General features: G+C 48.9%; 2 protein-coding genes across 3 annotated transcripts; one reads left to right on the top strand and one right to left on the bottom strand.

Moving 5' to 3' along the window:
• Positions 1–206: 206 nt before the first annotated feature.
• FCMR (Fc fragment of IgM receptor) lies at positions 207–15,395 on the top strand. Of its 2 annotated transcripts, XM_023247654.2 has the most exons (8): positions 209–373; positions 7,584–7,919; positions 8,671–8,802; positions 9,751–9,976; positions 11,402–11,532; positions 11,908–12,063; positions 12,312–12,370; positions 14,683–15,395. In XM_023247654.2, exons 1-8 carry the CDS (start codon positions 337–339, stop codon positions 14,857–14,859), a joined length of 1,254 nt encoding a protein of 417 aa, XP_023103422.1. In that variant the 5' UTR covers positions 209–336; the 3' UTR covers positions 14,860–15,395. The 2 variants fall into 2 exon arrangements, with proteins under 2 accessions (XP_023103423.1, XP_023103422.1); XM_023247655.2 differs by lacking the exon at positions 7,584–7,919 and having other exon boundaries at positions 207–373.
• Positions 15,396–17,072: 1,677 nt separating this feature from the next.
• On the bottom strand, positions 17,073–21,031 carry IL24 (interleukin 24). Its single transcript, XM_003999450.4, has 5 exons — positions 20,853–21,031; positions 19,669–19,731; positions 18,849–19,007; positions 18,076–18,150; positions 17,073–17,156 (listed from the first exon to the last, which is right to left on the bottom strand). The coding sequence occupies exons 1-5, from the start codon at positions 21,021–21,023 to the stop codon at positions 17,073–17,075; spliced, it is 552 nt and encodes a 183-aa protein (XP_003999499.2). The 5' UTR covers positions 21,024–21,031.
• Positions 21,032–24,987: the final 3,956 nt, after the last annotated feature.

A 24,987-nucleotide genomic window follows, 5' to 3' on the forward strand; every position in this document is an offset into this window, starting at 1 on the left:
TGCCCAAGGCTAAGAAACATCATGCCTGAGAGCTTCTAATAGCTTTTTGGAGCTACCTACCTAGAGGCCCTTTGAACCCTGGTGACCCATTCGTGCTCAACATAACATATTTTCTCAATTCCTAACTTCCGCTGTGGTTTGCTGGTATTTTCTTTTTTAGTCTAAAACTAGTTAGCAAACAAAACAAGTTGTCATTTCCTCATTTTCAAGTCTTGCTCCTCGTGGGGGCCAGAAATCTCTTTCAAGCTCCAGATTGTAAAGGGTTCCTGGGTGAGCAGTGGGTCCCTGTCCCCATCTCCAGGGGCTTTTGGATGGGACGTTGCTCTGGAAGGAGCCATGGACCTCTGGCTTTGGTCACTTTGCTTCCTGCCAGGTAAGTGCCCTGGGAAAACACCTTGGACATTTTATGAGGTTGAATTGTCCACAGGTAGGGGAGTTGCTGGCCATCTCTAGCCCTGATGTTCCTGGATGGATTTGTTTGCAGATAAGTACCCAGGGCAGGATAAGGATAGAGACCATGTGAAGTTCTGGACGTCCTCCCCACTCTCTGTGAGTGCCCCGCTCTCCGCTCCAGACACATCTCCTGTGAGGCTCAGGTGTTGACCCACTAGTGTTGAAGGCATTACCTCTCCTAGGCATATTAGTTTGATAATATGGGATCATAAAGCAAGTGCCTCCAAATTTCTTTCTTCTTACCTCCACATTCTCTTTCTTTGGATCTCTTTCACTGCTGATTTTCAACTTTCAGCTTTAAACGAGGACTCCTTCATCAGTTCAGTAACCCTAATCCATTCCTCAAGTTTAATATCTTCAGCCCTGTCTTCTGAATCCCAATAGCTGCCTTCTGGGAACCCTCACTTTAGCCTCCCACCAAGAGCTGAAATGCAACATACCTAGCACCATAATTCAAGTTCCTTTTTGGCCCCCATCCAAACAAGCTATTCTATCCATCTTAACTATCTCTGATATCAGGTGCAAATGCCAGAATGATTTTTTTTTACCACCTCTTACCACTTATTCCCACCCCGACTTTGACCCAATTAATGGCCAGTTCATGTAATTTCTGGATTAGCATGACCGGGATAAGCAGCCTCTACTAGAGAGGTAACAGAGGGAATGGAAAGGAACAGAACTCAAAGTCATCTCATAACTATCCCACTTCCTCCAAACTGACCCACTGGTGAATCCAGATTACTCTCTCTAATGCTTGACTCTAATCATAGGATCGCCCTTCCTAGAAACCTTCAATGGCTCCCACTGCCTACAAACTCCTACCTTGTGCTCCTCTTTTACCCTCTGAGCTTACCACACTCCCCTGCGCTTCCCTAACCTCCAGCCAAAGAGGACTCCTCCTTAAACATGTGCTGGACATTCCTGTCACCATGTTCTTACTCATGCCATTCCTTCTGCTGATAACATCCTTCCTCTCCTCTCCACCTTTTATGAGCCCTTCAGAATTCACTTCAACCTCCACCTCCTTGTACGCTTTCCAGAGCCCTGTGTTCTGAATCCCAAGAGCTGACTTCATTCTGCCTTATATTGTGACTTGGCATGTATTCACTTTATTTTGTTGATTAATTGGTGAGCTCCTTGAAGGTCAAAATGATTTTTTATTCATATTTACTTTATTTCTAATGGCTTGAATATGGAAGAAAGTCAAATATTTGTTGAGTCAAAGATTGAAACACCCTAAAAGTCCAAGGAAATGCAATTTTAATTAAATGTCAGACTCTGTGAGAGGACTTATGTCAACACAGTGGATGGTTAACTAAACTTAGGCTTGAGAAGAAAGAGTGGTTCAGTGGGGGTAGAAGATCTCTAAGAGTTAAGGGTACTTGAACTGCAGCACTGTAGTCTGTCCTGAGCAATACCACCGTTCTAGCTGGGCCAGAGGGGTCCCTGCTCTGGATCCAGTCCATCTCCCTTTGTGCCCATCCTCAGAGAGTGAGGAGTTCACAGGCCCAAGGGGATTGTCCTCCTCAAGCCCACACTCATATTCCCTCTTCTAGACCTCGAGCTCCTTGTCCAGATGACTCTGGGCCCACTTTCAATGACCATATAAGCCTCCATACTGGGTCTTCTATCCTAAAATTCTATCTTATTCTATAAAAGACTGTTTGGAATGAGATGGGTGGAACTAATACATGAAACCTGGATTATCTGCTATACATATACTAGGACCCTTGTGGTGTTGGCAGGAGTTGGGATGAGAAAAGAAGGGGAGATAGGACAGATGCTAGGAGTAGGAAACTTGGAGACATTCTTCCCACATAGAAGTGTTTTATTTATTTTTATTTTTATTAAAAATTTTTTTAATGTTTATTTATTTTTGAGAGACAGAAAGACAGAGCATGAGGGGGAGCCGGGCAGAGAGAGAGGAAGACACAGAATCCAAAGCAGGCTCCAGGTTCTGAGCTGTCAGCAGAGAGCCTGACACAGGGATGAAACTCATGAACCATGAGATCATGACCTGGGCTAAAGTCGGACGCTTAACCTACTAAGCCACCCAGGTGCCCCCAACACAGAAGTATTTCTGAGTGGACATCTAAGGTGTGTGAATTTGTCAAGATGGGTCATAGGACATACTTTACTCATCGGTTTATTATCTTGATTTATGATTTTAAAATATTTAGACATATGATATTGGGGTCTTTATTGGTATTTCTGCCCCAGGTTGTACAAATATTGGAATAGTCCTTGTTCCAAGAGCCCAGTGCATGGGGCACAAACCATAGACCACATGGCCCTATGGGAAGTTCCACAATAAAGCAAAAAAGTATTACATGATGTAGGCTTTTTCACCTTGACCCATAAAAGTAATAATACATATGCGTGATGTTGTGACCCAGTACATACACACACACACACACACACACACACACACACACCCCTAAAATTTATTCTTTTTTTTTTATTATTTAAAAAAAAATTTTTTTTCAACGTTTATTTATTTTTCGGACAGAGAGAGACAGAGCATGAACGGGGGAGGGGCAGAGAGAGAGGGAGACACAGAATCGGAAACAGGCTCCAGGCTCTGAGCGGTCAGCACAGAGCCCGACGCGGGGCTCGAACTCACGGACCGCGAGATCGTGACCTGGCTGAAGTCGGACGCTTAACCGACTGCGCCACCCAGGCGCCCCTATTCTTGATTATTTAATATAATATGGGAATGAGTTTTGGGTTTCAGCAGTTGGGTGGATGCCGGTACTCTCTTCTGAAACAGGAAGAGCTTAGACAGAACAGGTTTTGGAAGAGAAATCAAGAATTCTTTTTTTGTTCGTCTATTTGTTTTGCCATGGTAAGTTTGAAATACATCTTAGATATTCAAGTAGAGTCCAAGTGGCGGTATCAGAAAGGTGATTCTAGAGTTTAGAGGTAAAAAAAGACAAGACTAGAGATGAATGTTCTGGAAAAAACTACATACAGTTGGCATTACAAGCCATGGGAGTAAATGAACTAATGTGGGGAGAGGAAGGGAAGACTGAGAAGAGACCAGGCATAAGTACCAGGCCTTAGGGCAACCCAATACTGACAGGTGGATAGAGAAGGAGGGGAAAGTAAGGAGATTGAAAATGAGCAGTCATTGTGAGTGTGGTGTTAGGGAAGCCACGAAAAGTAAGCATTTCAAGGTGGGAGGGCTCAATTCCCTTACAGGCTGCCAAGAGGGCAAGTAAATGAAGACAAAGACATCGAATGTGGAAGCTAGGAAATGTTTGCTGACCTTGACTAGCAGTTCTAGTGGAATGTTGGAGACACAATTCTGACAGGCATAGGTGGAAGAAAAAGTGGGAGGTATGAAAGTGGATTCTGTGACCTTGATGACTCATCTGAGAAAGAGAACAGAAGAGGGGTGGCATCTGAAGGGGAGGCAAAAGGTAGATGGAGGAGTTTTTCAATATGGCCAATATCAGAGCAAGTGTGTAAGCCATGGCAATGATAGCAGAGAAGAAACCAAACGACACGGCGAGGAGAGAGGGATCAGGGTGGAAGAGAAGTTCTAAAGAAGGTGAGCAGGTTGGACTCAGGACACAGGAAGAAGAACTGGCTTTGGGGAGGAGGGGGGACACTCTATTCATTGCGACAGGACAAAAAGCAGACAGTCTGCCTGGACACACATGTTGGTGTATGTGGGAGTAGGAAGTTGAGTAGAACGTTTCTCATCTTTTAGAAAAGTTCACACTCCATCTGGTAAACATAAAAGTCTCAGGGGCGCCTGGATGGCTCAGTCAGTTAAACGTCCGTCCCTTGGTTTGGGCTCAGGTCATGATCTCACGGTTCATGAGTTTGAGCCCCGCATTGGCCTCTGTGCTGACAGTGTGGATCCTGCTTGGGATTCTCTCTCTCTGCCCCTCCCTCATGCTCTCTCCCTCAAAAATAAATAAACACTAAAAAAAAGTTGCAGGCCAGCTTCCTTCTTCCAGAAAGAATTCTGCTGTGACTTGAGTTGCGAGGGTTCTCATCAGCCGGAAAACCACTGCTCAACAGAATCCAAAGTCCATCTTCAAGGCACCACCCCCGCCAAGGCCTTTGGAGCATTTACCATAATTTCCATCATGGAAATGATGTATTTTTCTCCCATGTTCCAAACGTATGTATTTATATCTAACTATATATCGAGAGTGACCTTTTAAATCACCTATACCCCTGTCCTTTACCATCGCCACTGAAAATCAAGTCACCAAGTTAGAGATTAATGTCACTTACTAAGTAGCCTCTTTAAAACACCAATATTAAAGGGGTTGGGTCCCTTAGACACCTACTTCCACCCCTCCTTTTATTCCCCAGAATCATATGGAAATATAGTTATGTAGTTCAGAATTGCAAAAATTCAAGGACACCCGGGAAGCTTATTTTAAAATGCAGATTCATAGGCCCCACCCTAGACAGATGTAATCACCATGCCAAAGGGTAAGATCAGGTCACCAGCATCCTACTAAGTTCCTCCAACATGCCTCATATGCACACTGGGCATAAATTCGAAACCAGGAAATTACATCTATCTTTTCTCTCTTTGGGAAATCTGCTTTTCTAAACCCTGGTTGCGGGTTAGAAGCTACTGTGAACTCCAAGGAGAGCTGGGGTCTTGTCCTTTCATCTCACCAACTAGTGCTTCCTTGGGAGCAGAGCTCAGTGTACCCAGCAGCTTTTCTTGTGCTTCGTCTGTCCAGGGTTTACACAATAAGGATGCCTTGCTTTGTCTCTTCTGGCTGCTTTAATAAAACATCATACATAGTGTGGCTTAAACAATAGAGTTCATTTCTCACAGTTCTGGAAACTAGAAGCCCAAGATCAAGGTGCCGACAAATACCGTCCTTGGTAAGGGTCCTCTTCCTGGCTTACAGACAGCCACCATCTCCCTGGGTCCTTACATGGCTTCTTCTTGTGTACATGGAGAGAAGAGGGACACTAATCCCATTATGAGGGCTCTACTAACCTCATCTAACCCTAATTACTTCCCAAAGGACTCATCTCCTACTACCATCACATTGAAGGTTAGGGCTTCAACACGCGAATACTAGGGGAACACAAACATGCAGCCCACTGCAGGGGATCTGGGTAAGCCAAGGGTTTACCAGAAGCTCATTCCTGAGCAGAGTGAGGTCACTCGAAGTGTCTGCATAGGTGATGACCTCTCTTTGCTCTGTCTTGCTCCTGCCCATATTGTAGCATCTTGCTCTTGGGAAAGCAGCATTCATGCCCCTTGCTGGCTGGGTTGGTCCAAAAATACATGCTCACTCTCAGATGCTGGGCTTTACACACAGGTGTGGGCTGTCTGGACACACAGGGTAATTCCCCCACCCCCTTGATTGGGTCTTTGTCTTTTGAATGGGTCACCCTTCCATTGCCACGTTCCAGTCATGAGACTGCCTCACACACCTAGGGTTCCAGCAGATTTGAAACAGCATTGGATTATTTGTGTGAAAGTTTCCATGTTAGATGTTACATGTTCTGGCTGGACCCTCCTCTTATCCCTACCATGTTAACACCAGTTACACTCTTAGACTTGAACACGCTCCTGGAAACGTTCCCCCTTCCAGCCCCTATCCCCCATTCTCATACTCCCATGGTTGTTTCTACCTCTTCACTGGTGTCCGCACTCTCTGCTCCCCCCGGAATGTCCTCTTCAGCTCTCTCTGCTTGTCCAGAAACCTCAAGCCCTGCTTCTTTCTTTGACTTTCCTTATCTTACTAAACTCCTTGGAGCTATTCTTAATGTGTGGTCAGGGGATGAATTTCAAGAAGTCTGTCAACTTCTCTCCATGAACATGCCATGTTCTCTCTCATATCCCAGCCTCTTTGAGCGCTGTGCTCATTGCCTGGAAGAGTCTTTTCTTCCTCTACCCAAGTTCCCTGGCCCCACTCCCACACACGTACTTCACCCTCTGCCCCTCTTTCCAGAAATATGCAGACACTTACCGGGACCCATTTAGTTGATAATTAATCATATTTGGACTTACCTTCCTTTTCCATCTGACTCAACTGTGTTAGATCTGCCTTCTCTCGGCCAAAGCATAAACATATTGTATTGTATTGTATTGTATTGTATTGTATTGTATTGTATTCTGTTCTATTCTATTCCTCCCTGCTCCCACCCTCCCCAACACACATACAATGTGTATACACCTGTGCACACGTGCACACACACACACACACACACACACACACCCTTGCATTCCATCTGCGTTCCCTCATTCAGTGAAGACCATCATTCTCTCAGTTGCCCTCCACACTCAGTCTTTCAGGTCACAACTTAGACTTCACTTCTTCCAGAAACCCTTCCTCAAACTACACCATCCCTTGGCAGCAGCCTGGATCCAGTTTCTCTGCTCACTGCTTCCAAGCCTCCCTGTATATCTCGGTTGTGGGGTGTATCGTATGACTCTGTAGTGAGTGTCCATTTGTGGACCACAAGAATGTGTCCACAGAATGATTCATTCTGTGCAGGGAGGGATGCCAGCCATCTTCCTGCCACACAAAAGGCATTCAACAAATGCTTTAAAAAAAATGATTTAACAAACAAAACCGAGGGTGAGCAGTCGTTTTGGCTGAATGGGTCTGAGCAAAACAAAACTAGACAGGAAAGCTGTTGCAGCAAAATCGCACTGTGCCTCCCAACACCGCCCTGAAATCAGTTGGGTGCTATGTGCTGATTGGGGTTGCTATGGCATATCATCTCTCCGGCGTGGGACAGAAGTTTTGATAGTAGTTTTGACTTCTTAGGGGTTTGGTAACTGAGATCTTAGGGGTTTGGGTTCGAATGAGGGTGAGGGTTATGTTAAGGTTTGGGCTGAGAGAGGTCCAGCTGGGAGTCAGGCTTGGGCAAAGGGCTAGGGAAGAACATGGAGCCAGACTGAGGAGGTACATAGGGTTAGGGATAGGAGGAGGTTGAGGATGAGGCTAGGGCTAGAGATCAGGAGAAGGTCGAGGCTAAGGTGATCTGAGGCTTGGGCTGATGACGGGGATAAGGCTGAAGCTAGAGAGATGAGTGTGAGACTGGGCCAGGGCCTGGGTTGGAAATAGGGCTGCAGTTGGGGATGTGGTTGGAAATGGGGCTTCCTGTACATTAACTCCCTCTCCCTGCAGTGGCTGGGGCTCTGAGGAACCTCCCAGAAGTAAAGCTGGAGGGAATTCTGGGTAGCTCCATTACCATTGAGTGCCCGCTTCCTCAAAAGCATGTGAGGTTGTATCTGTGCCGGGAAGTGGCTGAATCTGGAGTATGTTCCACCGTCGTGTCCAGCAAGAATTTCGTCAAGGAAGAATACAAGCACCGAGTCACCCTGAAGCCATATCCAGATCAGAATGTGTTCCTAGTGGAGGTGACAGAGCTGACCAAGAGTGACAGCGGAGTCTATGCCTGTGGGACAGGCATGAACACAGACCGGGGCAAGACCCAGCAGGTCACCCTGAGTGTCCACAGTGGTAGGTGCCCCCCCATGGAGGCTCAGTGCACCTAGCAAATGTCACCACCCGGGAAGGCTGGGAGAACCACTGAACTACAGAAGTCCTACAGACTGTCATGCTATTACCATGCTAGCCAGTCCAAAGATAATTGGGATTTGCATAGTTGAAACCTCATACAGTGAATTAACTTCACAGTCCCCCAAATTTCCGACCCAAACCATTTGAAAGGAACAAATAAACGCTCTCCTTGCGTTGTATTCTATCCGCACTCCCCAAAGTCTGAGGGGAATGAGGGTTTAAGGTAGAGGAGAGGCTCTGAGATGGGAGGAAATTGGAAGCAAAAGGACATAACTGCCTTACATAGCTGTCCCATGAGACATAGCAGGGATAACTATCAAGGAAAGACAGTCATTTTTCAAGTCACATTTGTAGGTCACACTTGGTATTTTATGAACTGATCCTTTCCATATGTCTCCCAAATCCCACCTTTCTCCATTCCTCTACTGACTTCTTAACTCCTATGCAACCACTAATTCAACAGCCACTCTAAAATCCCAGTGGCCAGTGAGCAAGGGTGGAAGAGCATTTCTTTCAGGGAACTCTCCAGCCCATTCTTTTTCTGCTCTTCCTGGTGGACTCTGGCCTCGTCCTCCCACTGCCATCCACCCTGGCTGAGTCAGCTTCAACTCATACCAACATTCCTTCCTGGGGTCTCAGTCTCTTCCGAGAGCCCCCCCCTCCAGTGTATTTATTCCCTTTGCCTCGATAGAGTATGACCCATTCTGGGAAGACGAGCTGATGCCTGAGCCTCCAAGATGGTTTCATAAATTTTTACATAGACCGATGCCCCCTTGGTTCAAGATGCCTGCACATGCTGATTCTCTTGAATTCATACCTAAAGGTCAGTTCACCAAAGCTGAGGTAGGAGAGGTGGGGGCGATGATGTGGGGGCATTGTGACAGTGGAGGGGGGAATATGTGTTCAGTTCATGGAATGGTTGGCAAAGCACAGCTGAGTCTCAGATGTGTATTTCCTTGTCGTGGGAGACGGTACTTCCCGGAGATTAGCATCCTATGTCCTTCAAGCCCATCCCAAAGCCTGGTCACTTGGCACGAATTGCAGAACTTACACATCACCACCAGGTGGCACCACAAGTAATGCTCCATTCACAAAACCCACCTCTTTTATGAATGACTTGGGGAACCAAGACTGGGCAGATCTTTTCCAGCCAGAGATGGTCATGCCTCCTGTTCCCCACAGGGCTGTCTTCATTTTCTGGCATACAGTGATTTTAACAACTCTCTTTTGCAATAAAAAGTCGGATGATTATACTAATGGTACTTTTACATTTCCATACCTTTTCCTTGTTTTAAATGCATCTTTAACATGCAATTATCTACATGATATCTTCGCATCTATCTTGTGAGGTAGATACATCAATTGAACATTGTGACACTACAGGACTTTTCTGCGTGCCAAGAGGGATCATTTAACTGAGCATATCTTATACCCAAGGTTGTGGGATGGAAGAGACCAGGCAAGCACGCAACTACAGCATAAAGCAGAGTGGGGATGGAACTGCAAACAGGCCTTTTCCCAGGATCAGAGGAGAGCAAGCTCTTCTGCCTGGAAAGTCAGGGAAGGCTTCCTGTAGGAAATGACATTTGAAGCAAATATACATAGAAGGTACTAGGTGGAGAGGCCATGCTAAGAAGGCATTTCAGGCCATGAGGACTGCAATAGAGGGAGTCTAGGGGAAAGGAGAGTATGTTCAAGAAAGGGTGACCCCATCCTACTGGTGACTAGAATGTATATATGGAAGGTCACTCTTTCCCGCCATCTCCTGCAGCTACCCCACCAGCTCAAAGGACTGAGGCTCCTCCAGCAACCCACCCCTCCCCCACCACCCGAATCTCTCACCACCTTCAAGTTTCCAGAGCATCTTCAGTAGCAGTTACCAAGCCCCCAACCTTCCTGCCATCTACCACCACAACCTCAAAGACCTCAACTCCGGGGGTGCTTCGTAGGCTCCAGACGGCCAGCTACAACTACCACAGCAGGCTTCACAGGCAGAGGTAAGAGGTCTCCACCATCCAGGATGGGCTAGAGGTCAGGCAAAGTAGCCTAGAGTTAGGAGATCCATTGAAATCTTCCTGCAGTGTCCACCAACAGAGACCCTTCTTGTGTCTAGGCTACCTATGAGTGTAGCGCATTAACTTAGTCCAATAACAAGAACGCACTTGTCAATGCCCCAGCAGGACACCCTGTAGAAATGAGACCCAAATCTTTTAGTCATTCAGCGTTCATTCAAATCTATTTTGATGGGGAACTAAATAAGAATAAAATTAACAATAAAACTGATAACTACTAAATTCAGCTTCACTGTTTTACTTTTTCAGTGTGGCTTCTAGAATATTTAAAATTACATATGTGACCACATTGTATTTCTATAGGACAGCGCGGGTCTAAAGCCTAGGGAGCACCTAGGAAAGTGCGACAATGGACCACTAGGGGGCAGCATTAGAGCAGACGCCAAAGAAAACCTATAATAATTGGAATTATTTTGCCTAACCAAAGACAAACATGTTAGTGAGAAAAGGGACCTCGAGCATCATTTGGGCTTTACAGATGAGGCAACTGAAGTCATGAGAACATTGTGGTTTCAAATAGAACCAGGACTCCTGATTCCTGGCTCAGTAAACTACACCAGCCTACCAGTGGAGAATTCAAGTCAATTCAACCAACATTCTCTTACTTTCTACCATGTGTTGGGCATTGAAAATGTAAGAAAGATGAAAACATGCAATATCCAGGTCTTATCTTACTAACTAATACAAGTCTGACTGTGAAAAGGGTTGTAACCAGTATAAACACAAGAATTGAGGACAGACAGAAAAAGTTGACTCTAGTTTGCCATGACTGGAGAAGAAAAGAGAACTTATGTGCTGACCCTTTAAGGAAAGTAAGGATTCAATTTGTAGAGGAAACGGAGGAAAGACCTTATAAGCAAGAGGGAGCATTATGAGAACAGTGTCTCTTCCACTTACAAGAAATTTAACTCGTTTAGTATTTGCAATAATCTTGTGAGGAAACAGAGGTGCAAAAGCTTAGAAGGGAACTGACATTTACTAACTGCTGCTTAGACCAGGTGTTCTAACTTCTTTATATCTACAATTTTGTTTCAGCCTTAAACACTTCTGTGAAATAGGCTTTACTGTACCCATTTCCCAGGAAATGGGAGGCTCAGAGAGGTTGGGAGACTGGTTCAAGATCACACAGCCAGTGGAAAGCTGAACCTGAATTTGAATCCAAATTTCTGGACTCCGTAGACAAGACTCTTTGGGGCAGATGGCGGGGCGGGGGGGGGGGTGTTTAAAAAAAGGGACAAACCTGTGAGACATCTCCCCAAAAGTTGGCTACTGAGGAGCACTGCCTTAAACCTCTCTCCCTCCCAGACTCCCAGACCTCTACTGTCTCTCTCCCTCTCCTTCCTTCCTCAGAGCCTTCCACCAAGGCCCGGTGTCTGGGATGGAAGACCAAGGATTTCACATCCTGGTGCCCACCGCCCTGAGCCTCATCCTGCTGGCGCTTGTTGGACTGTTGGTGAAAAGGGCCATTCAAAGGAGGAAAGGTGAGCGGCTCGGGGCTCGGTTAGGGCGAGGTGAGTTTCCCGAAGGGCGCTGAGCTTCAGATTCTGCTGGAACCCCGCCCCCTACGCCCTGCCCCCGGCCTGGAAACGCAGGAGCTTTAGTTGAGCAGCCAGGGGCGTGAGGAATGTGGGATGAGGGGTCAATGTCTGGAAATGAGAACGAGGAGGGTGGCCTGGGCCCTTTGGTCTTCAGTGGGGGACAAGGCTGTGCCCAAGCACTCAGAGCATCTCCGCGTCAGACACGGCCAAGCACCGCGGAGAGAGACCGCCTTTAGTTTCCTGAGACCCGAGGGCCGGGAGGGGTGGCCACGGGCCTCTGACGCCTTTCTCCTCTTTCCCCGCGGCTCTGCCGGGCAGTCCTCTCCAGGCGGGTCCGCCGAGTGGCGGTGAGGATGCGCGCCCTGGAGGCGTCCCAGCGGCCCCCGCAGCAGCGGCGCCGCGCGTCGCAGCCGCCACGCTCCCAGAACATCTACAGCGCCTGCCCGCGGCGTGCTCGGGCGGCGGACGCTGCAGGTGAGCCGGCGGCTGGGCGAGCTGGGGACGGCGACCGCCGGGTGGGGCAGGTGCCGGGCAGAGCGGGACCCGCGGGCGCGGTGCAGGGGCGGAAACCGCCCGGATGCAGAGTTTGCGCCCCGAGGGCCGCGCCTCCGGGAACGCCCCACGCCCGGGGTTTCCGGCGGGCCTGGGGGCGGGGCGGGGGCGGGGCGGGGGCGGGCCGGACCCGCGGCCACGCCCTCACCTCTGTCTCCCTGGGTCCTTAGGTGTGCCGGAGGCTCCTCTCGCAGGCCTTGGAGCGTCAGCATCCCCGGCCGCGCCGCAGGTAAGCTCCGCCCCCCACCCCTGATTGGCAGCCGCTGCCCTGAGGGCGGCCCCAGACCCGGGTCTGGCCCGGGGAGGAGGAGGGGGGCGGTTCCTCGAGCTGCCTGTTAGCTGAAGGGCGTGGCTTTCCCAGCAGCAACTGGGCCCCCAGTCTGGGAAGACTTTCGTCCTTTGGTGGTGTGAGTAGACTGACTGCCCAACAACGGTCGTGGACTTCGTTACCTGGCTTATCTAGCCAAGCATGGCCGTGGGGGTATAAATGGATGCTTAGTAGAGGTGACAGATGGCAACTCCTGCAGAGGAGGGCTTTGGTGTGGAAGAGCTCCGATTTCCAAGAGGTCTTAAGGGAGTGGGATCTATCCAGTTTTACCTTAATATGAGGGAGAGCTTTCTAGTAAACTCTCTAGGATGAGAGGACGTAGTTTGCCCATCACTGGAGGCAGGAAGCCTGGCCTCGAGGATGACTTGGCAGATGTCAAGACGTACACAGGGTTCAACCCTTGGGTGAGGAGGATTCCTGTGGAAATCTAGGAAGGGACGTAGGGAACTGCTGTTTTCTATTGATGGCCATTGGCAGATGGGTAAAAGGTGTTTAAACTGTCTACTCATCTTTGTTTATCCAAATTAAGAAGAGAAAATATTTTCTTCTCTGGAGTAGCCCGTAGTAGTCAAAAATACTACTGCCTCAGGAACCAGGAAAAAAATAAGTGTGGCAAATGTTCCTGTTTTAATTAGGGTGTAGACTAAGCCAATGCAACAGACCCTAACCCCCAGGGCTCACAAGATGGAAGGCTATTTTCCTCCCAAGTTAAGGCAGGGGCCAGGAAGAGGTGGCCAGAGCCACCGGGTCATCCAGGGACTCCAACATCTTCTGTCTTGTTGCTCTGCCATCCTCTGGAGTCTTGACTGGTCCGTAGTCAATGCTCAATCACCAGCATTATGTCTACATTCCAGCCCATAGGAGGCAGAAAGAGAAAGGTGCTTCCCTAAGACCATGGCCCTGAGGTTTCACACATCACTTCCAGTCATATCCCATTGGGCATAACTTAGTCATGTAGCCACACCTGTCTTCAAGGGAGACCGAGAAATAGAGTCCCTAATTGAGCAATTGTGTGCTTTGCTAAGAAGGGACAGTGATACCCAGCAACAAGCAACTGCTCTGCCACAGTTACCTCTAGCTTCTTGCCCTTGCCCTTGCCCTTGCCCTTACCCACTCCTAGAGAAGGTTCTCAGTAGTTTAGGTATGATCCAGCAGCACCCATCTTCCCTTACATTAGCCCTTTTCCTTGAACTTCCCTGTGGCCACACACACCCTTACCTGGGTCTGTATTTTGCTCCAATCGTATCCTTCCTCCCTGCTTGGGACTCTCAGTCCCACTATTAGGGACAAAATCTTGACCAAACAAGTCCACAATGAGGTGTGTAGGGTTAATGGCTCAATATTTCAGCTTTCAGAAGGAGTATCTTAATTTTTCAAGCAGAATAAATTAATCTCGAACGGTGAACTGTAACACACCTTAGGAGACAAATTTTTGAAGCACATTGCAGCTCATCGCCTCTCTGGTAAAGTATGCAAAGTTATAGTTCCTTCCCATTAGAACTTCCTGGGCGCCTCCTATGTTCATGGGGCCGGACTCCTGGTTCTAGGACTTGTATTGCAATAGGTGACTCCCCCTACTGAAGCCTTCGTGGGTGGATGCTACAATAATGGCACAGTGCGGGGTCATGGCACAACCCTGTCCTCCCAAGAACTGACCCATCCTGAAGGCAGAGGATCCTGAAGTTTCTGTCCGGGGAAGAGGAGCAGCACTGTGCCCAGGTGGCACGCTTCCTTCTTCCTCTTCAGTACCCAGCCCTTTCCTGGAATGCACTGTTAGGCCACATCACGGCTCCTCCGAGTCCTTACGGAGCTGCAGGGGATGACTCACCCTACTCTTGAATAACTCCCTAAGAAGATGCATATTTATTCCACAAGTCACACCGTCTAATCCTAGAAGGGAAACTCCTCTGGCAGCTGAGTCTCCTTCAGCCCCAGGCTTAACCGTGTGATTTTAGCCTGAGCCCCATTTAAGGCATTTCTTGCCCATATCAGAGCTAAGTGTTTTCCAGTTACCTGAGGTGAGACGCCACCCTGAAACTCCCCAAGGTTAAGCCACTTGGCGAAGCTCAGCCACTTCTGTGTCTTTGTCTTTGAGAAATCAGCAACCATGTACATACTCCGCCCCTCCCCCATTGCCCACTGTGGAAATCTGTCTGGAGAGATACCAAAATCACCCTACCCAGATTCAGTGATGCTTCTTTGGTTGTTCCCAGGTAATGGAAACTGTCTGGCTCCATGCCCCATCTCTGAAGACCAGCTGTGAATATGTGAGCCTCTACTACAAGCCTGTTGCCAAAGCAGAGGACACTGATTCAGATGACTATGTCAATATTCCCTGCCTGACTCACCTGTCCCACTGTCCCCCTGGGCCCAGACCTTGGTGCCAATGAGTCTTGTCTATCTGCTGGTTTCCAATACCTCCTCTGTTTTTGGAGCCCTTATTACCTCCCACACTAACCTTAAGTCTTGTTCCTGTCTCTCCTGCACATAGCTCTGTACCTGTTTCTTCTTGCACACCTCTACAGCCCTCTGTGGTTTTCAGGTGGGCTCTGGGCAGGCAGAGTATTTGTCCCCGTGCTACCTGCTTCCCTTCCAAGCCAATGGGATTTGCAGAGTGTCTTTGATCACAGGGTCTTTGCTGCCCTGGCTCCAGACACATGGCATCAGACTGGAGGATAGACATAAATGTTGCTTCGGGGGACTTTCTCAGTCTTGGGCCTCATACCAGCCAAAGGCCCCCAGACCGCCTCATGAGGGCATGCCTCAGGCCTGTGAGCTAGGAAGGGGCCTGGTATGAAATGCCCCTGGCAACATCTTTGCCCTGATCGTAGGGCTGGCTCTTACTAGTAAGCTTCTATTCATCTTGAGTCCTATGATAAGGACATTTCATTTTGAGATGACAATAAAGGGTTCTAAATTTTCAGAACCATGCTTGTTAGTGTTAGTGACCATCCATCTATCTATCCATCTATCTATCCATCTATCTATCTATCTATCCATCCATCCATCCATCTACCTACCTACCTACCTACCTATCTATCCTCTTTACTGTCTCCTTCCTTTGATGCCCATAAGTACCCTGATCAGTGTCTTTCCTCTTTTGAAAATAGGATAGTTTGTGTCATCATCTCCTTATCTTTCTTCCATGGCCTAGCACTGATATTTGTGCACTTTCTTTAGTGCCGGGCTAGTTTTGGCCATCCCAAACCATTACATCTCTCTGCTTTCAGAAACGCACCTCATTTCTTTGCCAGGTAGCTTATAGCAAGGTGGGTCAGGAGAGTGGATTCTTAAGGGGCCAGGCGCTGTGTAATAGCACTTAATGTCGTGAAAGAAGACATATCTCCCCTCCTATATATACTTTCTCCTAAGTTTTTCTGGCAAGGGCATAGGCAGACATTGTATCTTTGGATTAAAGTCCACTACAAAGTTCAGCTAGAGTTTGAGGCTAGAGAACACACAGTCTTGCTAGTAAGAAGAGTTTTCCTGGATGCATAACACAGCCTCACTGGGCACTTGCCCACAGTTAGAAAGAAGAGGCTGCTAGAATTGAGTTCCCTGCTTTTTAATCAACAGGGAGTGTCATCAAAGATTGGGCAGTATATTCAGGTGTGATGACGCCATCAGCATCTAAGCAAGGTCAGCTTGATAATGGCACCCTCTCAAGCGGTGGATAAGAATGAGTAGGATATGGAAGGAGGGTCCCCAAAGAGAAGGGATGGGTGGGGGTGAAATTGGGAGAACTGAAATGTTTAGGGAGAGCCTACTTTGTGCGGGGCACTTAGCCTGCCTTATACCTTTCATCATTGACATTTCAAACTGGTGCTCCTCACCACTCCCCAGTGCCGTGTTCCTGCACATATCATGACAATATGATTTCCAGGGTGTCTGGGTGGCTCAGCGGTTAAACCTGCAATTTCAGCTCAGGTCATGATCTCAAGGTTTGTGTACTTGAACCCTGCTGTATCAGCACAGAGCCCCTGCGAATCCTCTGTCTCCCTCTCTGACCCTCTCTCTCCCCCATGTGCGCGCGCGCGCACACACACGCACACACACACACACACACACTCTCTCTCTCTCTCTCTCTCTGTCTCTCTTTCTCAAAAATAAAGAAACATTTAAAAAAATATATGATTTCCATGCCCTGAAGTTCAACTTCATATCCCAGCTCCCCTCATTGCTCTTCAACAATTCAAAGACAGACAAAATATCCAGTTTATTAAGCATTTACTGAGCACTCATCTACTGCTCCACAGTGTCAAGGATCGTGGGGGATAAAAAAGAAGCATGGGACACAGTCCCTGCTGCCTACACAGAACTTATAGTCTGACAAATAAATATGGCATCAGTTAAAACACTGACTGGAATTAAATAGAGTTGTAATAAATATAGGAGTCTACTTTGTAGATTACTCATAGCATCCAAGGGAACCTTCCATGGCTATCTTTGGGGCCACTTAAAGAATGAAGTATTTGAAGATAAGCCTGGCCAAGAATGCAACCCGTCATCAAGGGTACGATGTGCCCAGAGAATATTATCACACGAAGGGACATGGAACGTTTGAAATGACATGGAGAACAAGGCGCCTTCCTGGTCTCGGCATTCAGAGCTGGTAGAATTTTTCCATCCAGGTCAAGAGGATGTCCACTTCTCCAAAGGCTTTGGTCTGGGCCGCTTCTATGTCCAACTAAAGAGAAAGGACATTTGAAGATCTACCATATTAGCCACAAGAATAAATTTCTTTCCCACACACCACTCCTGGAGCTGGCCTGACCCCGAGTCATGGGCTGTATCACCTTTGGGATAGCCTCTGCTGAGCTCACTCCCTGCCCCGTCATTTGTTCCTTGGCAGGGGTGGGGTGGGGGAGGCAGTGAGTACCAACGGACCAGTGCGTAGCAATGGGTAAGGAACGAGGGAGAAACACTGGAGTTCCTGATAATAAGAACTCTAGAACCCCAGTGCAGGGCGGATCTCGATACCCTCCTGAGTCTAACTGCAGATGAAGAAACTGAGGCCCTGGTGGCCCCTTTCCTCTCTATGTTATTCCTCTTCACCATTTATTTTTAGGCTGATATACCTGTTCCTCAAAAAAGTGATCAAAATCATATTTTGGGAGCAGGGGTCTGGGGATGAAACTTGGATTTTCTTTGTAGTCTTTATTTGGGTGACAGGAATAGGTTTTCCCATGCCTTTTTTTTTTCCCTCACAAACTAGACCTTTTGAGCATTATGGAAAATACTGGAGATTGGAAGTCTGTGTTTGGGGGGATAGGGGGCCTCCTTCCGACTCCAATTGCCTAGCTCAGGTATTCATAAAACGCACAGGGAGAGTCCTTGATAATGAAATCATCTTGTAGGGTGATAGAAAAGCATGTTAACGTGACAAGTGGCACAAACATGGACCAGGTAGCTTGTGGAGCTTGGGCAAAGTACGTGATAACTAATGCAAATACGCCTGTGCTTGTGCTAAATTAGGCAGATTTCGGGCACGGCGGGTGGAGACACCTGCAGTGAATTCCGCATTAGGCCTCTGAGGCACCCTCGTGTGACGGTTCTGTCTAGTCTACTCGTGGATAGGCAGGCTCTCACATTCTGGCGTCGATTACCTGTTTAAATGCTCTCTGGAACAGCAGAAACCGCCTGCGCGCACTGTCACTGACAGAAAACCTCTCATTTTCCTGCTAGATAATAGAAAACAAATTGTGTCAAGTTCAAGTGTTGGATAGCAGCAGAGGCAAGCCCCTCCCACTCCTTCCCAGTGATGCCAGAGGGGTTCCCAAGGCAGGCCCTGAGTCCCACATTCTCAAGGTAGCCACTGCCGAACTCCCACCCGTGGTGGGGGCTGACTCCTCTCTTTTTCACAGCCATCTTGCCATGTAGGGGTGATCATCTACATTTTATAGGTAAGAAAAGTGAAACTCAGAGAGGTTGACTTCTTTGCAAAGAGTCATCCAACTGGTTAGAAGCAGATCTGAACTGGAACCCAGAACTAGTAGTGTCCAGAGCCTGCACCCTTTTCCACCACAGCACTCAATCCCTGTTATGGCATAAACAGGACTAGGTGCGGGGAGGGAGGGGTGCCTGGGTGGCTCAATCAGATAAGTGCCTTTGGCTCAGGCCGTGATCTCACGGTTCTGTGAGTTTGAGCCCCGCGTCAGGCTCTGTGCTGACAGCCCAGAGCCTGGATCCTGCTTCGGATTCTGTCTTCTTCTCTGTCTGCTTCTCCCCTGCTCTCTCTCTCTCTCTCTCTCTCTCTCTGTCTCTTTCAAAAATAAATAAACATTTAAAAATTAAAAAAAAAAAGATGAGGGGAGGGAGGGCATCTTTTCAAAATACACCATTTCCTCTGGGCACCGGGTCCCAGCTTTGTTCTACTCACACTGGGCTGTAGTTTTGACACGATGACAACGAAGTTGTTGGCCAGAGTGGAGAATGACTTCCGGACCCTGAAGTCAACTGCCTTATCCTGGTAGTTTTTGAAAACGGTATTCAAGTAGAACTTCAGCAGGGCACGGATAAGGTAACAGCTCTCAGCGTTCTGGGGAGGGTCTCAGTCACTAAGAGCCCTCTGCACACACCCCGCCCCCCCCCCCCCCCCCCGGGCCCTGGATGCACGACCCACGTGCCACATGAGGCAAGGTAAGCACAGAGAGAAAGAGATCTTCTAGGAGATGTTAGTAAACATTAGATCTGAAGGAGTCTTCGGGGGCATGCAGAGTGGTGCCTTTGATTTACAGCAGGAACCACAGACCCAGACCTAGGTCCCAGGACCGCTGACTCCCCATCTGGTTAATATTCTTTCCTCTACACCACATGGCCTCTCTAATGCTGTAGCGGGGAGTGATGGACCCTGAAAGACACGTGGTGGTTCAGTGTTGAGAGTCCAGGGAAAGGACTGGAAAGAGAAGTGAGAAAACAAAACTGACACCCTGGAACACGGGAATTGCACTCCAGCCCCCGTGAGCTCCAGAGTGGAGCTCAACACCTCGCAGGGATCAGGACTCAGTACATGTGCTCACTGACCCCCCAGTCGGGTGAGGGGAAGAAAGTGGGGGAGAAGGATGGGAACCAAAGAGACCTAAGCAGATGCCCAGGCAGAAGAGAAGTTTCTGTCAGCCTCCCCTAGGCCACCCCTCACCACTACCTATAGAAGACAAGTCATGAGACAGAGGCATCGTCTTTCCCCAGCGTCTGATTACCGAGACGTTCTGCAGAACCTCCTTCCGTAGTAGCCGGACATTCGTGATGTTATCCTTAGCTTGCTTTGGGAATAGAAAGAAAAGATGTGTCCAGCTTCGGGGGCAGCACAGACACCAACCTTGCGAATGCACGCTGACCCCCCAAATCTATCCAGTCTGAAATCTCAGAGGCCAGAAGGACCACGGGAGGACCGAAGAAGGGCTATGCTGAGTTGGCCCCTGGGGTGAGGGTACAAATTTCTAGCCACAAAAATCACTATGCTTAATCCCCAGGGGCGGATGGAATCCCAGGAGCTCTCACAGCCCAGGAACCTGTTGGATTCCTTTGGTCAGGAAGAAATAAGCCTCTTTGGTTTACGAATGACTTAGGGGCAGGGTTTTGCCTCCATATTCCATAGGGGTTGGCATGGGTGGGGGCTGCACCTTCGAGCTGCCTCTTGCCCTTGGAGCTTCCTCTGAAGCCCCGCCTCCCACTCCAGATCTTGGATTATAATCAAATCATCCTTGCGAGAAAGGAGTTTTAGAGCTCATCTTCCCGCCTCCTCAATGTGCAAACAAGGACCCTGATGGGGGAGGGGCACTGTGCCCAGTTTCAAGGTCAAGATCACACCTAGGTGTTCTGTCCCCAGTCCTCACTCTCCCCTCCCCCAGGCTGCCTCATCGAGCTCCCTCTTTCTACCTGGAATCCAAATCATTGTTTAAGGAGCACATTTGCCAGTGTGAGTACTGGGTCACTTTTGGGTCTTGGTGAAATTCACAGTCGCATTTCACAAGCCACCCCCTCCCGTCTCAGCATTTGCCATTCTTTCTACCTTTAGCCAAAGCCTTGGCAGGTGGGAACAGACTAGCCTGGCAGATAAAAACTTCAGTGGGTCTCAAAGAATTTCCCACGACTGCTGGTTGATGAAGTCCCCTGTCCCCCTGGGCCGTAGATGACGCCCAGGTGAATCCGGCTCCCTTCCCTATCCCCCTTGGGCTGTGTTTATTTTCGTAGACATTGACCACATCTTTCTGAGCCTCTGTTTCCTTATGTGCAAGAGCGAATGTGGGCTTGCAATGCATCTGACTTTGAGTTATCATATAGGAAAATAATAAGTGAGTTACAAAGGGCTCCATAGTCATAAGATATCATCCGACGCTCACGGCAACCCCTGTGGCTGGGTCCAGAACAACACTTCACTCACCACAATGTCCTTCATGGCCCAGAAGGCCTCCCACAGTTCCTGGAGGACGACTCCCTCCACCCGGCAGGGTCCGAATTGGAACTCTTGGCCCTGGATGCCTGGCCCCTGGCTCCAAAGATGTAGGATCAGACTCAGGCAGAGGAGGGAAGTCCTCAGCCCTGGAAAGCCCATCTGCAGTGAAGGAGGGACCAGGTGTGGATCCTGCTGGAAGAAAGGGAGGCATCCCACTGAGGAAGGACTTCTGCCCAGCAGCGGCATTCCCAGAGTAATGCCCCTTGGCTCTACCTTGGCCAGCTTCGGGGACACACAGATGTGAAATCTGAGACCAGGGTAAGTTCCTAGTGTTAGAATATTCTAAACATGTGGCCTTGCTGTGCGCTGGGGTGGGGAGAGGGTCTTTCTGTCCCTCCATCTCGTACCCTCTGGTCTCACTCTCTCTCTCTCTCTCTCTCTCTCTGCCCTCCCCCACCATGCCCACCCATGTCACACACACACCCAGCACCTCCTTCCTCACCCCATGACAGTTCTCTCCAGCCAACAACCAGCCCGTCAGAATTTGACCAAGTGGTGGTGGCATTTAATGTGCCAAAGAAGGTGTGAGCCTGAACTCTGAAGGAAAGGGACCTTAACTAGGCATTTGTTTGTCTGAGCTCTGCCCAAAGTCACGAGGCACACTTGGGCAGGTCTTACTCCTCCCCCAGGAGAAGGTCATCCTTGCTCCCCATGATGGGGGGAGTCCAGGGATTGACCCTGGCCTGTAGGAAGGGGCACAGACAGCAGGTTAGGGGCACACGTTCACTCTGCCACCTCGAATGTGTGACTCAGCCCTGACTCTAAGAATTAACTTTTCAGGTAACTGAACGAGAGGGAGGAATCAGATCTCCAGGTGAATCACCGTTAAAACCTCCCGCTGAAGCTCCATTTGGGATGACTGTGTAGAGGCCCCAAGCTAGACGATGGTGACCCATTATCTGTTTATCATAACCGAGTGCACGGAGTTTCTTCTCCCTGCTTCCTTTGCCTTTTGCTTTTCTTCCTTCCTTCTTTCCTCCCCGCTTTTTCCCTCCCTCCCTTCCTTCCTGCTTTTTCTTTTCTTTTCTTTTCTTTTCTTCTTTTCTTCCTTCTTCCTTCCTTCCTTCCTTCCTTCCTTTCTTCTTTCTTTCCCTTTCTTTCTTTCTTTCTTTCTTTCTTTCTTTCTTTCTTTCTTTCTTTCTTTCTTTCTTTCTTTCTTTCTCACTTCCTTCCACAAACATTTAAGAACCTATCTTACTCTGGGCACTGGTCTCAAACCTGAAGCCACTCAGTTCTAGCCCTAGACTGCGCAGGAAGGTGAGAGCCGACCTGTGTCTGGAATGACGACTAACACATGCCCAGGACGAATGCCCGATATCCTCCGCCATGCAGGTCGGTGCCTCAGTGTCTCCCTCAAAGTCTGTTCCTTCAAACACCGCAGGTTTTGCAGCCTCTCTTGACAGTTCATCTCTGGACCTCACAATCCTCCCGGCCTTCCTTCCATCCAGCTCAGATCCTTCTTGGTGTTAAAGCAGGAGAACGCAGCTCCTCACCATCCCCCAGGACCCATTCCCAGTGAGGCAGCGGTCTAATGCTTCGAAGCGAAGTACTCAGGAACCCCCCCCACCCCCCCCATCACTCACCCCAGGTCCTGGAAGTTTGAGGGCTTGCTGTTTGGGGGTGGCTGGCTCCTGTTATGGAGGGGCAAGCTGGACAGGCACGCTCACTGTTCACCGACCGGGGTGTAACTGTGGGTGGAAGGTTCTTCTCCCAGCCCCGAAAGCCGTTTCAAAAGTAAAGATGTGCAGGCTAGCAAGGCTTGGTGGAGATCATATATATGGGGGCTGGGGGGAGGGGCAGAGGAAAAAGGGGAGGTGGAGACAGGGAAATTGGTCATGCTCTCCTAGAGAATTACTTCACCGCCTACTCACCTTTCATTTGAAGACAATGGGGAGGTGGGGAAAAACAGCCCCTGAGGTGAGATGAGACCTCGGGCTGAGTTCTGGCTGTGCCACCAGCTCTGTGACCAGGGGCAAGTCTCCCAACTACCCTGAACCTCAGTTTCTGCATCTATAAAATTAAAACACACAAACAAAAACCTGTCCCATCTCTCCTAGAGGGCAGGTGCAAGGAGGAAACGGGGAAAATGACAGGATGCTTTGTAAATTCCATACACATGTAAATACGTTATTGCTACGCAGAGTACCCCAGTCTCCTTACTCCAAACTCTTTTGGGAATTATGCCTTATTAATGATGAGATAGTAACCTAGAGACTCAGGATAGCTCAGGGCCTCAAACACTCAGGGCCAGAGTGTTTCCTGACATGTGGCCGCCGATGGTCCCTTCTCCGGTGCAGGAAGAATAAAGAAGTGTGTATAATAAATAAAGCACGGCCAGGTCTGGAAAGCTGAGGGGCCCTGGTGTCCTGGTGGGTTAGCGTCGGCCTGTGCTGCTTGGCCGGGGATCACCCAGGGCATGTGACAGTGTGGGATGTCCGGAACACCAGCACAGTCAAGAAACCCAACCTTGGGACGCCTGGGTGGCGCAGTCGGTTAAGCGTCCAACTTCAGCCAGGTCATGATCTCGCAGTCTGTGAGTTCGAGCCCCGCGTCGGGCTCTGGGCTGATGGCTCAGAGCCTGGAGCCTGTTTCTGATTCTGTGTCTCCCTCTCTCTCTGCCCTTCCCCCGTTCATGCTCTGTCTCTCTCTGTCCCAAAAATAAATAAATGTTGAAAAAAAAATTAAAAAAAAAAAAAGAAACCCAACCTTATGTCCAGCTAGCAAGGCGTTCAGACATCAGTTAGTCCGTGTTTAAGTGATGGGTAGACTGGAGCGGTGTTCCCAAAGCATGTTGCACCGAATCTGGTCCTGAGGGACAAGAGACTTCATAGTGAGTAAGTTAGAGAAGGCAGGCACTTGCCAGCCCCTCTCAGAAACGTGGCTCGCTCCTGAGAGTAGTGCACACTGAGAGCTCCCGTGAGGGCTGGGAGGGGTGGGGGCAGGCAGGGACCCGCGCTGAACTTTGTTTTATGCAGCAGTTCCCATGGGTATTTGACCATGTCCTTGGGACACGTTGTAGGCAACACTGGACCCTGCATCAGGGAATGACAAACTGCAGACAAAGAATGAGCCTAGAACAGCTGACCTGTGACCTAAGAATGGTTTTTACATTTTTTAATGATTGAAAAAAATACTGAGCAATGAAAAGAATGTGAAATTCAAATTTCAGTGTCCATGAATAACGAAGTTTTGTTGGGACACGGCCACACCCAATTTGCTTACATATTTTCTATGGCTGCTTTCGTGCTCAGTGACAGAGACCAACAGTTGTGGCTGAGATCCTATGGCCCACAAAGCCCAACATATTTACGCTCTCGCCCTTTGCAGAGAGAGGCTGCCGAGCCCTGCTCTAAATTGCCTTCCCACACAAACCGCTTTATCTGTTTTTTTTTTCTTCTCAAATTTTTATTTAAATTAGTTCACATACAGTGCAAAATTGGTTTCAGGAGTAACTTGAGTTCAGAATTTAGTGATTCATCGCTTGCATACAACACCCGGCTGCACAAACAGCTTTAAACCCGGGTTCAGGCAAGAGACATGGGCATAGGATGTGACATGAGGGGCGGGAAAATTTTCCACAGCTCAGTGGAGAAGGAAGAAGAGGGGGCCCTGGGGGACTTGGCCCTTCCCCATCTCTCCAGTTGGCAGACCCTTCCCGATCTCTCCGGCACCGGCACCCCTTCCCTTCATCACACGTGCAACGGTGTTTATTTCCTTAAGCAGACAAAATCCTTTCTGCAATCCCTGGTCTGCTGCTGCTGCCTGTAGGAGGACCAAGCTTGAGTCCTTTGCTCCTGGAGGACCTACATCTTGCCCTCTGGTCCTGGGCAGGAGCCCACACCACGCCCTTTCCTCCCCTTCCAGGATCCAGAGCATTACTAAAAATTCCTCCCTACTACGGTAAGAAGATGCCCAGGGGCGTTCAAGAGACAGCAAAGAACACAAAGTTAAAGTGCAGCAACGGTAGACAAGGGGGGAGACAGGAGAGGACTGGAGAGACAGACAGCTGAGCAGGAAGCGGAGAGAGAAAGTGAGCCCCGGGGCTCACTAGACAGCGCTAGCC

The sequence above is a fragment of the Felis catus genome, chromosome F1 (assembly GCF_018350175.1).
Source record: "Felis catus isolate Fca126 chromosome F1, F.catus_Fca126_mat1.0, whole genome shotgun sequence".
NCBI lineage: Eukaryota > Metazoa > Chordata > Mammalia > Carnivora > Felidae > Felis > Felis catus.

Excerpts from the sequence above, each read along its gene's own strand:
- FCMR (XM_023247654.2), top strand. The coding sequence starts at position 337 with ATGGACCTCTGGCTTTGGTCACTTTGCTTCCTGCCAG. Across the intron at positions 374-7,583 it reads GTCACTTTGCTTCCTGCCAG|TGGCTGGGGCTCTGAGGAAC; the intron begins GTAAGTGCCCTG and ends CTCTCCCTGCAG. Across the intron at positions 11,533-11,907 it reads GGCCATTCAAAGGAGGAAAG|TCCTCTCCAGGCGGGTCCGC; the intron begins GTGAGCGGCTCG and ends TCTGCCGGGCAG.
- IL24 (XM_003999450.4), bottom strand. The coding sequence starts at position 21,023 with ATGGGCTTTCCAGGGCTGAGGACTTCCCTCCTCTGCCTGAGTCTGATC. Across the intron at positions 19,008-19,668 it reads AGGTTCTGCAGAACGTCTCG|AACGCTGAGAGCTGTTACCT; the intron begins GTAATCAGACGC and ends GACCCTCCCCAG. Across the intron at positions 17,157-18,075 it reads TCCAGAGAGCATTTAAACAG|TTGGACATAGAAGCGGCCCA; the intron begins GTAATCGACGCC and ends CTTTCTCTTTAG.